This window comes from Sceloporus undulatus, chromosome 6 (genome assembly GCF_019175285.1).
Source record: "Sceloporus undulatus isolate JIND9_A2432 ecotype Alabama chromosome 6, SceUnd_v1.1, whole genome shotgun sequence".
Classification (NCBI taxonomy): Eukaryota; Metazoa; Chordata; class Lepidosauria; order Squamata; family Phrynosomatidae; genus Sceloporus; species Sceloporus undulatus.
In genome coordinates, this window is record NC_056527.1 from 120,527,801 (window position 1) to 120,544,111 (window position 16,311).

Genomic DNA, 16,311 nt, shown 5'->3' on the forward strand with positions numbered 1-16,311 from the left:
TAGATATAGTCTTTGGGTTATTACATCCTTCCAGGATTGTTTGGCCCAGGGAGAGGGCATGCGGAATAACAACAGATCCTTGCTGTGAGATCCCCATGCAAGAGGGATCTTTGTCTGCAGAGGACGGAGGAAGACGGAAGGGTTTTGTGCTGATCATGGGGTTTTTGCAAAGGATGGGTGGGTTGGTGGGAGGAGGGTGGGAGGTGAACGCACAAAAGACTCTGGTAGACTCTGCTTTTGCTGCTGCTTCTGGGGAGAAACAAAGGAGCAGATGCGGGGGACCATTGGTATCTTGGTGTTTTTAAGCAAATGGACACATTTGATACATTCCTTGCACAAAAAATAAAATAAAAATTAAGGTGTGACCCATAAATTATGGCTGCATTACACTGCAATTCTAGGATTGTAAAAGCACACCCTACTTGGTTGCTGGGACTGGTCCCCAGTTTGCAATTTTTGAATTTGCCTGGATGCGTCATACACACACACACACACACACACACACACACAGCATCCCCTTCCCCATTTTCTGCTTCAGCTCAGCCTCTTGAATAAGAATTTATTATTTATTTTTTACCAAATGCACTCTTTGGAAGCACAGATCCAGGGAGGAAATGCCCCAGATTGGTAGAACGTGGTTCAAAACTTGGCAAGCTCCTTTGGGTTCATGGGTCAGGAGGGTGACCTTGACTTCTGCGCACTGAGAAGAAGGTTTCGGCACGCGCAGAGGGGAAATCCGTGTTTTGTACCCAGAGGGTTCCTTGTTCTGGAATCCCCCCAATGGCATGGAAGTAAGTCCACATGTGCCCCGGAGCTGTGCCTTGTGGCAATAGCTTTGCAGAACACCTCTTCTGACAAGCGTGAGAGGAGCAGATGCAATGCGGTGGCCTTGCTCTCCACAAAGTGCTCCAGAGGAATCGGAGAGGGTTTGCGTTGCGAGGAATTGTTGCAGATTGTTCTGCAGATTTTATCTGGTCAGAAATAAAAAGTTGCGCCTCCTCTTTCAGAGGAAATAGAGTCGTTCTCTCTGACATATTGAGTTTCTCAAGTTCCGGCAGCACAGAGATTCCTTCCAGGGGTCAACCCAGGTGATACCCTCCCTCAATGCTATCCATGTTCGAGAGGGGACAAGGGGAGCATTGCACCTGTTTCTCAGACAGTGTGGATCCTTGCAAAGGTGTGCAGCTCTGACCCTCTGATGTTCCCCTGATATCTGTGGGACTAGGTATGTTCTCCTCCTGTAACTGGGAGAAGGAGGGTTGGAGAGACATGGCCCCTAAGGATCCTTCATTCCTTCTCTCTCTGAGGCTCTGACCTTTCTAACCCAGGCTTTCCAAGTTCAAGCAGTTGAAGGATCTGTCTGCCAAGAAGCAGCATTGTCCCAAGCCCAAATGGACTTGGGACAATGGACAAGAAGCACCAAATGGATAAGAAGCACCATTTCCCAAACCCAAATCTTCTTCAGGGGCTGGAAAATATGATCACAGCTTGGCATCTCTTTGCAACATTCTGAGTAAGCAGCACTTAGGGACACGGACCACTGTGGTACACAGAGATAGGCCATGGGTCCATCTAGCACAGTGTTGCCTACACAGGTTGGCAGTACTTTTCCAGGCTTTCTTGGCCATACCTGGAGGTACTCCCTGTGGTTGAATCATGGACCTTCCCCCTTGTAAACTGTTGCATTGGGCTTTTTGGTGCCTTGTACATGTCCCTATGGAAGTGACGGGACATTTTGGTCCAACTGCCGAATGCCCACATTGAGTGCAAGGTGGAGAGAGTGTAGTGCATGTGGTGCCATGAAGCATGGGTGCACATATTGTGCATGGCTGTGAAATGTGAGTCTCTTGTCTTGTGCATGGATGCATCTGCACATGGCATTCAGTGACACATGAAGTGTCTTGATTCAGTTGCGCAACATACAAGGTTTGCATTGCATAGTTAAGGCAATGTGGAGAAACTGCACATGCAGAGATTTACACTCTGCCCCCTTGACAAAGGGCCTCCTCCAGAGTCTCCTGGTGCAACATTGCCACCCAACACAAGGGTTGCATTGCACTACTAATGTCTAACTCCACACACAGAGTCTGCCACTTTGATGAAGGGCTTCCTCCAGCTTCTCCTGGTGCAACATTACCATCCAACACAAGGGTTGCATTGCACAATTAGTGCCTAGCTCCACACAGAAAGAGATTTATGCCCTGCCACCTTGACGAAGGGCCTCCTCCAGCCTCTCCTGGTGCTGGGCAGCCTTTTTCTCCAACAACTTCCTTCCTTCCTGGCTGCTGCTGCTGCTGCTGCTGCAACTGGGGGCCTTTTTCTTCTTGTGGCCATTGCCTTAGCTGGCTCACTTTTGCTGGTGTTTTGCACCAGCAGCATTATAGCTATTGTGTTCCCAAACCCCTTTGCAAATATCTAAGCCCCCTTTTCATACATGGACATGGCTGGGGATCGTGTCTAGACTAGGAGACCTTTGGCTTAAGAAAGTGAGAAAGTAGTTTTTGACTTATGGTGACTCTAAGATGACCCAAGGGGTTTTATCTTCTGTTTCTCCCCTGCAAATAAAGCCATTTCCCCATCTGCTTCCTCTCGCACCCTTGACCGTGTCCCTCCCATCAAGGAAGGGGCTTTTTTGGTGTTGGCACCCATGTGCTGGAAACTTGGTCCTTAGGGAGATCTTTTGGAACCGTTCTCTGCTTTTTGTGAGCTCCGATTTCACTGAATGTGTCTTTGTGTTGTTGCTGTGAGTTACAGTTTGCATTTGTTTTAACTCTACAGTGATGATGAATGGGGACGATTAATGGTTTTTTTAAAAATAGTTTCATTGGGGAGTGGCTTTCCCTGGTACATAAAAACAGGATGCAAATGTTAAGCCTCAGACAAATAAAAGAGGGAAGAAGAGTGCAAAGCTGGTGGCCTGTCTCCAACTTTGGGGTTTTTCTTGGTGTATAAAATTTCTTTGTGGCTATAACTTCATAGCAGGGGAATAGGTGACCCTTTTGGGGACAATCGAATGGGTAGCTGCTTTGCACTTCCAAGGAGTGTTTTCATGCTTATCTGGGGCAAATGCAGAGGAGGCCAGGGATTACCAAGAGACAATGTCTTTCTGGCTTTCAGTAGTCCATAGTGGAGGGTTTTGCTTTGGGAAGGGGCCACAAAGCTTTATCTGGCATTCCTGTCCCTTATCACTTGCCTGAGCTGTCACACCCCAGCTGTGTGTAAGAGTAATGGCAAGGGGAATGCCACCTGGCCTGGGGTGGTAAATAATAATAATAATAATAATAATAATAATAATAATAATAATAGGAATAGCATTTACATTTCTATACCACTTCATAGTGAACTCAGCACACTCTGGGTTTTAGTGTGAAATTTCCAGGATCTGTCCAAGGCGATGCACCTCTTTTGGGGACGGGGTGCGACACCTTGGACAGTTCCTTTCTGACAAACCCCAGAGCGCTGGCTTGGGGAGATTCCTTGCTGTTTTATGTTCCTTCTCTTGCATGGGGAGAGAGTTAGCCTGTTGGTGTGACTTGTGTTCTTTATGGGGATGACCTTTAGGAGTGATTGCTTTGCCCAGTAGGAAGGGAAACCCTAAGGAAAGGGCTGTGCTTACTTGTTCCATTCGGAAACAGAGAGTGTGAGTGAGAGAGGGAGCTTTCATGCTACACAATTAAAGAACTACGCTTCCACGGTAATCCATAGGTTACAGCTACGTTGCATTCCACTGTTGTAGTGGAAGTGTAGTGCAAGAGCTGTGTGGTGTGAAAGGGCTCCAGGTGAGAGACACAGCTCTCAAGGAGTTGCGTTTGTGATTGATAAGACTTAGGTCCAGCTTGTCATCTTGAATCAGGGCTTTAAGGGGACATCCAGTGAATGTTGAGCAGCCCCGGTCAGAGAGCTCTAGCAGTCAGGCTTGTGCTGGCCCCTGTTTGGAGACGGGAGCTTTGCCAGATTGGATGTGTGTTGTATTGGGTTCAGAACTGTTGTTGTTTGATCCATAGTCTGCAAACTGATTTCAACCATTGTGACTGTGTTTGATGTGCTCACTCACAAGCCAAGGAAGTGGCGCACTGGCTGGCAGGCAAGGTAGTGGAACAGTCAAGCCCCGGCAGGCTTCTCCAGGGAGGAACTGCTGCCCCATGGCCTTTGCAGGAGCCGAGATACACTCTGTAGGTGCAAATACCCTGCCATAGCTATGGGCGTGTGCAACCCCCCATCCTTACTTCTCATCCCCCTACACACAATGCTATGAGCCCTTGAAAAGGAGCTCTGGGTCCCATTCTGCTTTGAGTCTCATTCAGGAGAAAGGTGCAGCTCTGCTGGAAGGTTGGCCGGGTGGAAGAGCCAAGAAAGCCGGTCTAGCCGCTGCTTGTGTCTCTTCCAAGTCGGTCAGGGATCCGGCAGCAGCTGCTTGGCCCTTCTCCCAGGGGCTGCTTAGCATTCCTGGTGGCCCGCACAGTCTGTCTGTCCTTGCTACCGGTGCAGCTTGTCTGCAAGCAGAAAAGGAGTGTGCATGTGCGCCTCTGTGCGTCTATGTGTATGTTGCGGGAACAACAGGCATAGCTCATGCTGCTGGCACATTGCCCCAAAGTTTCTGGTAGGAGTGGGATGAATATTCACCACTACTCCTTTCTGGGCCAAAAATGAGTTACTCAACAACTGGGAAACTCATTTGAGAAGAACAACCCAGAGGTATGGGTTTTGCACCTGGTATTTGCACAACTCAAAGTGCTTTTGTGAGACCATTCTGTGTAGGAGTACATGTGGGGTTTGGGGCATTACAACATTGGGTTTTGTATGAGAAACAAGCTTTTCCTGATGGTAGAAGAAGATCTGAGTAGTAGTAACAGGGCCCTGTTTTGCTTGGTGTAGTTTTTCCAAAGGCCATGGCTTTATACTGTCTGATTATACAGACAGCAGAAATGGATTGGAAGATAGAGGCTTTTGGTTCAGCTAAATGCTTGCTTGCAGGAGATTCAAGAAGTAGCTTTCTGAGTCAGCAGTTACTGGGAAATGAAAAGTGTTGTCATGTTTCAGGGGAGTAATCTTTTGAAGGAGTGGATTATTGAATGGCTGGAAATATATCCTTTGAACCTGGCTATATCATTCAAGGTAGTTTACCTTTGTTGTTGTGTGCCTTCAAGTCATTTCCCACTTATGGCGATCCTAAGGAGAGCCTATCATGGGGTTTTCTTGGTAAGATTTCTTCAGAGGAGGTTTCCCATTGCCTTCCTCTGAGGCTGAGAGAGAGAAAGGCTGAGAGAGTATGATTTGCTCAGTGTCATCCAGTGGGTTTCCATGGCCAAGCTGAGAATCAAACCCTCAAACTGCACTCAAACTGCACCAGATCCTACCTGTTCTTGGAAGCTAAGCAAGGTCAGACGTGGTTAGTACAGAGATGGGAGACCACCAGAAAATCCCAAGCTCTGTTAGGCTATATTTCAGAGGAAGGAATTGGCAAAACTCCCTCTGAGAATCCTTTGCCTAAGAAAATCCTGGGAAGTCTGTGGGGTCCCCATAAGCCTACAGGCAACTTGAAGGCACATATGCACACACACACAAATGCAAACCAGGGCCTGTCTTGCTTGGTGTCATTTTCCCAAAGCAAAGCCTATATAAGGAAGAGAGGCCATGCAGGGCAAGAGACTTGGCCAGAACGGTGAGAACGGGAGAGACGCCTGTCCAAGTTGTACGTTTTTGGGCTGTTTGTTGACTGTGTCGGCTTCATCCTGGCCAGTGGCCAGAGGAGGAGGGTCCCAAGCCAAGTGGCATCTCATATTTATCCTCTGACTGCTGTTAAATGGGAGTTGCTGGTGCTTTTGAGGAAGGCTCTCCCTTATCAACACTTGTGATACTGTGGTCATATTTTCTCCAGCCGGGTTACACAAATGGGAAGAGCTAAATGGGACCCTGAAAAAAATATGTAAAAAATTGGGAAAGGACTTGCAAATAGATAATTTCTTTAGGCTAAAGTCAGTAAAGGTGAGAGGAGAAAAGGGTAAAAAGTGAGAGGAGAAAAGAAAAGAAAGGGCATTTCAGGGGGACCTTCTTCGTCCTCCTCCACATCTTTGCCAGCAGCAGTTTGACCAGGCAGAGTGCATGGAGGCAGGTGGGAGACTCCTGCTGCCCACTTGCCTCCGCAATGTCCAGCCGAGCCGCCATGCTTCTACCACCATCGAAGAATAGCCTGGCAACTTGACTGGTCAGTGTGAAGGCAGATGGGCAGGGACTCCTCTTGCCACTTACCTGCCTCCAGGCTGCCTGGTTGAGCTGCCATGCTGCCACTTCTGCCAAAGAGCTGGAGGAGGAGGACCTGCCAGGTGAGAGAGGGAGAAGACTCCTTTTCCTGCCCCACCAGCAAACCCAGAACATTGGCACCCTTCCCACCCTCCTCTGGTGTGGTCACACCCCCCACATTCCCTTATTGACAGATTCCCCTATGGACTGGGCTCTTTCTTTTTCCTCCCTGGAAGAGACTTGTGTGTCCATCAGTCCTTTTGGCACTCATCTGTTCTTTTTCTCTCTCCTCTCCCCCTTCCCTGCTTTGTCTTTCTAGACTGCTTTGGAGGGCAGTTCGGTTGATGGACTCCAAACAGGCCAAATGGAAGAGGGGCCATTTAGCCATGCTGAAGAAAGAAGGCTGAGCGAAGGCTGTGGGCCCAGACTGGCCAATGGAGGGGAGGAGCGAATGGACGGAAGAGGAGGCGGCGGCGAAGGAGGAGGAGGAGGCGCCATGTTGATGGAAGGAGGCCCCCGGCTGGGTGGCCCATGCACTGATCAAGTGGCCCACTGGGAGAGAATACCACTAGCAGCCCCAAAACATAGCAGCCCCCCTCTTGCCTCCTCTTCCTCTTCCTCCTGCAATGCCAACTTGGAAGATGCTCAGAACTTGGTGGCATTCTCGGCGGCGGCGGAGGCAGCCATGTCTTCACAGGGTTTGGCCCCACTGGCCTCCCCTTCCCTGCTGAGCATGCGGCTGTATGAGAAATTCAACGCCGAGATGAAGGCAGCGGATAATCCGTCGGCATCCCCGCCCTCCGAGGGCTTCCCCAGTTTGGAGGATCTGAACACCCTCAAGGCTGCCCTGGCACTAGCGAAACACGGCATGAAGCCACCCAACTGCAACTGTGATGGGCCGGAGTGTCCGGACTACCTGGAGTGGCTGGAGAGGAAGATCAAGTTGGCTGGTGGACAGGAGCCGGGGGGCACCCCACAGCCTTTCAGCCAAGCTCAGCCACCCCCTTCTTTCAACAACGGTGCTAATCATCTGGAGTGGGCGCCCTCTGCGGACGAGAAGCCAGCTCGGTGCCCCCTGGAGACCCTTCCCCTTTCCCAGAACGCCCTGAGCATTGCCAAGGAGAAGAACATTAGCCTCCAGACAGCCATCGCAATTGAAGCCCTCACCCAGCTCTCGGCGGTCCTTCCTGAGCCAGCTCCCCAGAGCCCTCCACGGACCGTGGGCTTTGCCCCCAAGGAGCAGCTGGCCCGGCCTCCCCTTTTCCCAGCCCACACCCCCAATTCGGTGCTATCGGGGTCTGCCTCCGGGCTGTATCAGGCTCCGGCCTTGAAGCCACCCTACGGGAGCCAGGGCCTCCTCGCTGGGTCTCCTCTGCCCTCGCCGGCAGTGCCGCCATCCCCCTCCTGGCAGCAGGGAGCAAAGGTCACTCAGGATATGGCTCCCTACTGCCTTGACTCCTGCAATGGCCACCCGGAGCCTTCAGGCCTCTTCCCCAACTCTGCCACCACCACCCCGCAAAAGGCAGATTTCCCTGATCTGTGGAGCGAAGATGAGGGCAAAGCAAAGAGCCAGCAGCGCTCCTGGGCCCTGAACGCCAGCCCACTGTCCTTGGCCAGTGACCCCATGGCCGGGCTGGAGCAGCTGTTGGGCAATGCCACCATGGAGGGCATGCAGTCTGTCTTCAAGCGGCCAGAGGTGACACCGGAGAAAGTGAGGGTGGTCAAGCTGAAGGAGGAGCAACCAGTCCTGAAGAACGAGAACTGTGGCTACCGCAAGCCATCCGCCTCTAGCCCTCAGCTGTCCCAGCTGCTTCAGGAGACCAACTTCCACAAGAAGGCCCAGAAGGCGCTGCAGCATCACCTCCACCACAAGCGCAGCCTTTTCTCAGACCAGAAGCCCCCTCAAGGAGGGAGCGCAGGGGGAGGGCCAGGACCACCGGCCCACCAGGAGCATTTGCCCGCCTGGTGGGCTCCTAGTCCTCTGCCTCTGCAGTCCCCCAGAGGGGCAGAGAAGCCGACCAAGGAGAGGAGGAGGAAGACTCAGCTGGAGAAGAATGGTCCAGGGAAGCCGCTCCGGAAGCCTGTCCAGATCAAGAGGCCAAAGCAGAAGGATGCTCAGCCCCTTTTCTTGCCAGTGGCCCAGATCAGTCTGGAAGGCTTCCGCTCTGCCACTGCCACCATGACTCCCGAGGTGCTTCCTTCACAACAGCATCAGCATCAGCACTTGCTCTCCAGCACCCCGACCAAGCTTTTGCCTCCTCCGGCCCCCTCAACATCCACCCCTACGGAGCAGTCTCCCTTGCAGAAGCTACTTGAAAACAGACCCAACACTCAGGAAACCTGCCACCCCGCCCAGGACGGCTACTTCCCGGAGAGTTCGTCCTGCCTTGCCGCTTCCTTGGCCTCTTCGGTCTCCCCCGGCCTTGCCCCCTGCTCCTCAGCTGCAGCTTGCAATGATGGGCGCAATGGAGATGCCACCCCAGACCCCACTCTTTTCTCCCAGAATCCCATCCCGGTGGAGGACAACCTGGAGGAGCTGATCCAGCAGTTTGAGGCAGAGTTTGGAGACAATTTTGGCTTTCAGAATCCCGAGCTTCCGGCAGCCCCGCTGCTCCTGGGCGATGGGCTGCTTCCGGCGCCTCCGCCTTCACCGGCCCACCCACGCTCTTCTCTGTGCTGCTCTCCAGAGCCCCCGGGGGCCATGGGGGACGCCGGCCTCCCCTTGCCCCCTTCCTCCAAGGACCACACGTCTCCTCCGGTGGGGGACCCCAAGCCCTTCTCCCTCTCGCTCGGGGCCAGGCAGCCTTTTGAGAACCCCTTTGCGGCTCGGTCCCCCAAACAGATAAAAATAGAGTCTTCTGGTGCTATTACGGTGGTCTCCACCACGTGCTTTTACTCTGACGAAAACCAAAATGGGGACACTGCTTCCGTGGAGAGGACCCCGACCAAGGAAGAAGTGATCCCACTCATGCCGACGCTCAGCGGGTTTCTGGAATCTCCCCTGAAATACCTGGACACCCCCACCAAAAGTTTGCTGGACACTCCGGCCAAGCGCGCCCAAGCAGAGTTTCCAACCTGCGACTGCGTGGGTGAGTCCGGGTTATATTTTCCCTATCCTCAACCTTTGTCTTTTGCAAAAAGCATAAATTAACAAATAAGGGGTGATTAAAACTTGAGTAGGAAGACTTTTAGTCAGTAGGAGCCCTGGAGGAGCAATGGTTAAGTGCCAGTATTGTGGCCATACACAGCTGCAAGGTTGTGAGTTCGATCCCAGACAGGGTTCGAGGCTCCACTCAGCTTTGCATCCTTCTGTACGTTGCTAAAATGAGTCCCCAGCTACAATTAGCTTACACATTGTAAACCACTTAGGGAGTGCTTAAGTGCACTGATAAACAGCATAGAAATACGCTTGCTGTTGCTAGAAATGTACGTGCTAGTCTTACGCAATACAGTCTTATGCATAGGTAGGCTTCAGCAGTTTGCATCATAGACTGTTTAAAATCAGGATGAAAATTCAGTGAATATTCACCTGCAAGGCAGATACCAGTCAACACTGATTGTCTTGTTGCTGATCTATCCCAACGAGTCTTAAAAAGCAGAGGTGGCTTTTTGGGGAGGGGAGTTGAAAGCTCTGCATCAATATTGATGCGGTGGTGGTTGTGGAGTCCCAAGCCCACTTTTGTCTGGGTAGGAAACTTCCCAGTATTATTATTTCAGTGATGTCCTGCCTTTCCCCCAAAAAACTGGACCTTAAGAGCCTAACAAAATTGTGTTGTTGTTGTTATATGTTGTGTGCTTTCAAATTGTTTCCTTTCATGGGGTCTTCTTGGCAAGATTTGTTCAGGGGAGGTGTGCCATTGCCTTCCCCTGAGGCTGAGAGAGTGTGACTTATTGCCCAAGGTCTCCCAATGGGTTTCATGACCATGCAGGGAATCAAATCACATACTGCCTCAGAGCTTCCTTTCCTTTCTGGAGGTCTTTAAAGACCGCTTGGAGGGGCATCTTTCAGGAGTGCTTCAGCTGTGTATTCCTGTGTGGCAGAATGGGGCAGAACTAGATGACCCCTGGGGATCCCTTCATTAACACAGTTGGAAGGGACATTAATGTACACCTCTCTGTGTCTTCAATTGTGTGCAAAGGCATATCTGTGTGTGTCCTTTCTCCATGTAGGACAGAGGTGGGCAGAGTGCATCTCTGGGGTGAAATTAGGCCCCTGAGTTTCTTATTGAACCCTCCAGTTTCCCCAGACCTCTTTTTTTCCTTGCCTTCTCCTGTAAGCATGAATTCTCTTTTCTAAAAGCATCCAAGAGTAGCCATCATTTTTGACGCAGGCTGCAAAACACAACAACAATGACAGCAGTGCATTCTCCAAAAGCTGGAGTGGATACTTGGCCTCTTCCATTAAAATTTTTTAAAAGTTACTTTTCTGCATTTTTGGCAGTTGGGCGGACCCCCCCCCCCTGCCCCCCGAGTATTTGAAAGAGCACAGAATCATGCTCCTGAACCCGCTGCACAGCTTGGGCAGAGAGAAAAGGAGAGGGAAGGAGTACCCAGGAGGGGTGTTGGCCCCATAATAAAATCCGCCGTAATAAAATCCAGGGGTGGGGTGTGGGTTTGCCCGCTTCGCCCGTCCCATATTGATCTCTCCGTCTGGATGGCTGCTGTCCAGGGCAGAGAGGTTTTCACCTTCTGTTGGCTCCAGGCCACCAAGATGTGCCTGGAATAGAAATTAGGAGAAGGTATTGTCCAAGCCATTGTATACCCCACCACCATGTACGGGTGCGCAAGCTGGACCGTGAAGAAAGCAGAAAGGAATACAATCAATTTATTTGAGATGTGGTGCTGGAGAAGAGTGCTGAGGATACCGTGGGCAGCCAAAAAGACAAACCAAAAGGTCCTAGAAGAGATGAAACCTGAACTCTTCCTGGGAGCCAAGATGATCAAGTCGAATCTGTCGTACCTTGGGCACATCATGAGAAGACAGGACTCACTGGAAAAGTCAATAATGCTGGGAAAGGCGGAAGGGAGCAGAAAGTGAGGAAGGCCATGTGCTAAATGGATGGACTCTATTAAGGAGGACATAGTTATGAATCTGCAAGAACCTAGAAGAATAATGGTCCATGTCATATAGCAGAAACAAGCTTGCTCCATCTTCAACATGACATCCTTTCAAATATTTAAACAGGGCTATCCTATCACCGCTTAACCTCTTTTCCAGGCTAAACATACCCTGCTCCCTAAGTCTCTCCTCAAAGGGCTTGGTAGTTTCCAGGCTTTTCACCATTTGCACAGATACTATCCTGTTGATGGAGAATCTTCCACTCTTGAACAGCACTTACTGTGAGGAAGGTCTTCTTAATGTTAAGCTGTAATCTCTTTTCCTGTACTTTGCACCCATTGTTCCATTGTGTCCTGTTCTCTGGAGCATCAGAAAACAAGCTTGCTCCAGCCTCAACATGACACCCCTTCAGATATTTAAACAGGGCTATCATATCACCTCTTAACCTATTCTTCTCCAGGCTAAAGATCCACAGCTCCCTAAGTCGCTCCTCACAGGGCATGAAACCACACTGGCATTGGTGCGCACATGGGGGCTCACCATGGACCCCAGATCTCCCAAATAGTGGCTACAAGTCTCAGCTCATTTGCTAGTACTGAACATTGGGTTGTGGTTTGTTGCCTCTAAATTCCCAGAAGCCAGAGCATGGGGATCTCTAGTGCTGGAAGAGACCCCAAAGACCCTCCCTTTCAATTCCATCCTGTCATGCAGAAAGACACAGTCCAAGTCCTCCCTGAGACAGATGGCCATTCAGCCTCTGTTTGAAAACCTCCAAAGGAGGAGATGCCATCACTCTCCACTGAGGCAGCAGCGTCTTCCACCCTTGAGCAGCCCTTATGGCAGTGATGGCGAACCTTTATCAGACCGAGTGCCCAAATTGCAACCCAAACCCCACTTATTTATCACAAAGTGCCACATTCCTCTGTCTTTCTAATAACAAACTTGTGAACTCTGTGCTGGAGTGACTTGAGCGTGTGCCCACAGAGAGGGCTCAGAGTGCCACCTCTGGCACGTGTGCCATAGGTTCGCCATCACTGCCTTATGGTCATGATGTTCTTCCTAATGTTGAGCTGGAATCCCTTTCCCTGTAGTTTGCATCCATCGCTCCGGGTGCAATCGCTCAGCCTCATAGGGAGGCAAGGGCAAACCCTCTCTCAACAAATTCTGCTAAGAAAACCCCACAATAGGTTCACCTTAGGGTTGTCATAAGTCAGAAGTGACTTGACGGTGCACAAATCGAGATGTCTTTATTTTTTAAAGGCCACAGATCATTACTGTAGGAATGTCCAGGCCAGGCCAGCCATTGCTTTTGTGGACTTGTTTTCAAGGCTGATTCCGAGAGGCCGACTTCTTCCCCGGACGCTGCAAAGCCACGCTGACTAATTGATCCTCCGTTGGGCAATGGTAGTGGAGATCGTGCCATCTGGTCGGTGGCAGACTGTGCCAGTTCTTTTCTGTTCTCCTCTGGAACTGGCCAAGATTTAAGCTCAGTTTGGAGGATTTCTGTGTTTTGTTGATCCTTTTATCATTTAAATAACCTGGCACCTCAGCCCAAAGTAGCCTGGCCAGAGCAAATACCCACCGGGCTACAAAAGAAAGGACCAGCTGCGTTTACACACAAACAGAGAAACCCAAAAGAGCAAATCACATTTGCAAGTGGCTTTCAGAAAGAAAGAGAAAAGCATCCTGTTTTGGCCCTGCTCACGGGGCTGGATTGCCTTTTTTTGGGGGGGTTCCAAGAATAGAGTTAGGAAATTGGACATGATTCACGATCCACCGCTCAGACTTCCTCCTTGGAAAGAGGCACAGCACCTCACAATTTTCCTAAAGGCATTGCAGAGCTGGAAGGGACACCCAAGGGACACCTAGTCCAACCCTCTGTTGCATGTGCAAACTCTCTTCTGCTGCTTGGCATTAATACTGGGTCTTAGTCTGCAACTTCAAATATTTGTTATAGGATTTGCATCATTTTACCTACATGATTTTTGTATTTTTATGGTTTCTTTCCTCTTTGTTTTGTGAACCATTCAGAAGCCTGAATGGTGGCCCCAAATACCTTTGCTATAAACCCAGGGTGGGCTAATCGCAGCCTGTGGGAGACCCTTTTTTATGGTTCCCCAAAGACCCCAACCTCCCAATATATATATTTAAAAAACACAATTTTGGCATGAGGTGTGGGCAGTGTTTGCTACAAAAGCACACAGGAAAACCTCCAAATGCATGAAACATAGTCCTGCCACAAACACCCCAGAACCCCATGCTACCCCCCAATAAATTTTCCTTATAAGCCCCTCTCAAAACATAATGTAGTGCCACTTCCTGATGCCATTTTGAGAAGGGCTGCAGAGAAAGACCAAAATATTTTTGCTTGCTCTGGAGGCAGAGCATTCGCTGGAGTGGGAAGAATTGGCCCCCGGTTTCCACTCAGTTGCCCACCTCTGCCTATGAAGGGTGAAAACCTTGAGATGAAGCAATTGCCTCATTTTCCCACTTTCTCTCTCTCCCTCCTCCCCCCAAACAGAGCAAATCATTGAGAAGGACGAGGGGCCATATTACACCCACCTGGGATCTGGACCAACTGTGGCATCCATCCGGGAACTCATGGAGGAAAGGTATGTCTCACCCCATAGACACAGTCGAAGGGGACGGGAAGTGGATTGAGGCAAGGCTCAAGGGGCTGGGACCAGCAGTTCCTTCCTTGGTCATGGAAACCCAATGGGTGACCCTCGATGAGACACACACTCTCAGCCCCAGAAAACCCTGTGACAGGTTTGCCTTAGGGTCGCCATAAGTTGGAAACAACTTGAATGCACCCAACAATGAGCTCACCAGTGTAGCTAAAAAACCCTCAACGGTTGCCTTATTGTGTGCCTTCAAGTCGTTTCTGACTTATGGCCATCCTAAGTCACATCTATCATTGGCAAGGAGGAGGTTTGCCATTGCTTTCCCCTGAGGGTGAGACAGTGTGATTTGCTTAAGGTCACCCAATGGGTTTCATGGTCTACCCCTGATCTGCCATCCCATTACACCTGGAAAGGCCCCAAACAGCAAAGTTGAGAAGCAGGGAGTGATAGGTTGTGGTCCGTGAGGGTCCAAAATGGCTCACGCATCCTCCCCTGATTTTCAGATCATTTTTCCAATTGCTCCCAGGTTGCTACCATTGTTGGCCAGGAGAGGATCCAAACTTTAGGCATCCCTAGGGAGGGAGGGAGGGAGCTGCCTTGTGTACTTCTTCCATGAAGGCGTTGTAGCCAGGCAGCAGCCAAGGGAGCGAATGCCAGGGACGGTACACAGGTGGGCAAGCGCACGTTCAGACCGTCTGGCTCCCACCTCTGCAGTTGACTCATAGGCTCCTGAAGAGGCTGACTCATCCCCAAACAAACAGTGCCACTGAGTCACCAGCCCTTGCGGGCATCGGGAGGAGGAGGAGAGCTGGCAGCTGGGAGACGCCGGATGCAGCCAAGAAGGGGCTTGCAAAAGGACCTTCCGGTCTCACTCCATGGCTGGGGCCCAAAAGTATTTGCTCAGGCCCTCAGGTCCCACCAAATAGTGGGGATGCCCGGCAGGGCTTTTTCAGTGGCTGCCCCACTGAAGGTCTGCAAGTCCCTTCCTAGGGAGTCTAAGCTGCCCCTGTGTTGCTGGCAGAGAGAGACTTTGGATTTTTGGAAACCGAATGTCTTTATTGGAAAGTCTTTAAAGCCGTATTGTTTTAATTGTTCTCCTTTTAACTTTTTAAAAAACACATTTTAATTGTATAGAATTCAGAGTCATTGCCATCTGAGTTTGAAATATCACTATGCAAGAGGATTTTGCAGCACCTTTAAGACTAACCCAGAGAAAGAAGTTGTAGCATTAGCTTTTGTAGACCTGGTCTCCTTCCTCAGAAGCATGGAGTGAACTGGTGCCCAGGAGGACCTTTGCATCTAAGGAAGGAGACCAAATCTATGAAAGCTTATGCTTAGTTCATGCCAGGCATCTGAGGAAGGAGACCAAGTCTATGACCAAGCCCCAAGGGCTGAGCAGCTTGTTTGGAGAAGTTTTTCCTCATCATTGAAATGCAACTGTCTTTTTGTTTTTCCACCTCTGACGTTGATACAAGACGGCCCTGGTGTGTGTGCGTGTGTGTATATATATGTGTGTGTGTGCGCTGTCAAAAAAAAAGAGAATAAGTTACTATGAGCAGAACCACAAGTTCTGGATAAGAGCTCCCTTGCAGTGAATTTTGAGCTCCTCACCAAATGAGAAATGTCATCCTTCCATAGAATGGAACCGTGGCAACAAAATGGTATCAAACTGCTATCGGCTGTGCAGTGTGGATACAGACAACCTCATAGTAGCCACATCAATAATTGCACACAAGGTTAGCTCTGATAGGGAATTCTAAGTCCCTTGCCAAACTACATGTCCCAGGTTCCCATAGGAGATGGAACCATGGCCGCTAAAGTGATATGAAGCATACCTCCAGCCTTTTAGGAAGAGGCTTCTGTTTGCATTCCCCATCATATAAACCATGGAATAATGTGGCAACCCTCCAGATGGGGTTGGACTGCATGTCCCAGCATTCTTCCCCTTGGCTGTGCTAGCTATGCTGGGAGTTGCAGTCCAACAATATCTCGCTTCCCTGCCCCGAAACATAACAACCCCTTCTCTTTCTTTCTTCTTGCACTAATGTGTACCTGATTCCTTTTTCTGGCCAGGTACGGCGAGAAGGGGAAAGCTATCAGGATTGAGAAGGTGATCTACACGGGGAAGGAGGGGAAGAGCTCCCGCGGATGCCCCATTGCAAAGTGGGTAAGTGGCCCCTGTGACCCTTGGACCTTCCTCCCATCAAGCCTGGCTTAAAGGTCTGTTTCCTAACCACCCCCTTTACCCACTTCCCATTTTGCTTTCATTGGAGAGCTGTGAAATTTTGCGTCCATCCCCTAACTGCCTTCTTGGAGGAGTTCATGAAAGATGCAAATCCACAATGGAGTTGGTGATTCCTGTGTCTATCAGTTGGGGGTGAGGTGGGG

The 16,311-nt window shown here is 50.3% G+C and overlaps 1 protein-coding gene across 8 annotated transcripts in view; it reads left to right on the plus strand.

Moving 5' to 3' along the window:
• TET3 (tet methylcytosine dioxygenase 3) overlaps positions 1–16,311 on the plus strand; it is a 64,728-nt gene that overhangs the window by 33,568 nt on the left and 14,849 nt on the right. For all 8 annotated transcript variants that reach the window (XM_042471439.1, XM_042471435.1, XM_042471440.1 and 5 more), the window contains 3 exons: positions 6,560–9,329; positions 13,821–13,911; positions 15,997–16,090. In XM_042471439.1, coding sequence (XP_042327373.1) covers positions 6,605–9,329; positions 13,821–13,911; positions 15,997–16,090 — 2,910 coding nt within the window. In that variant the 5' untranslated portion in view covers positions 6,560–6,604. The remainder of the gene's footprint in view (positions 1–6,559; positions 9,330–13,820; positions 13,912–15,996; positions 16,091–16,311) is intronic.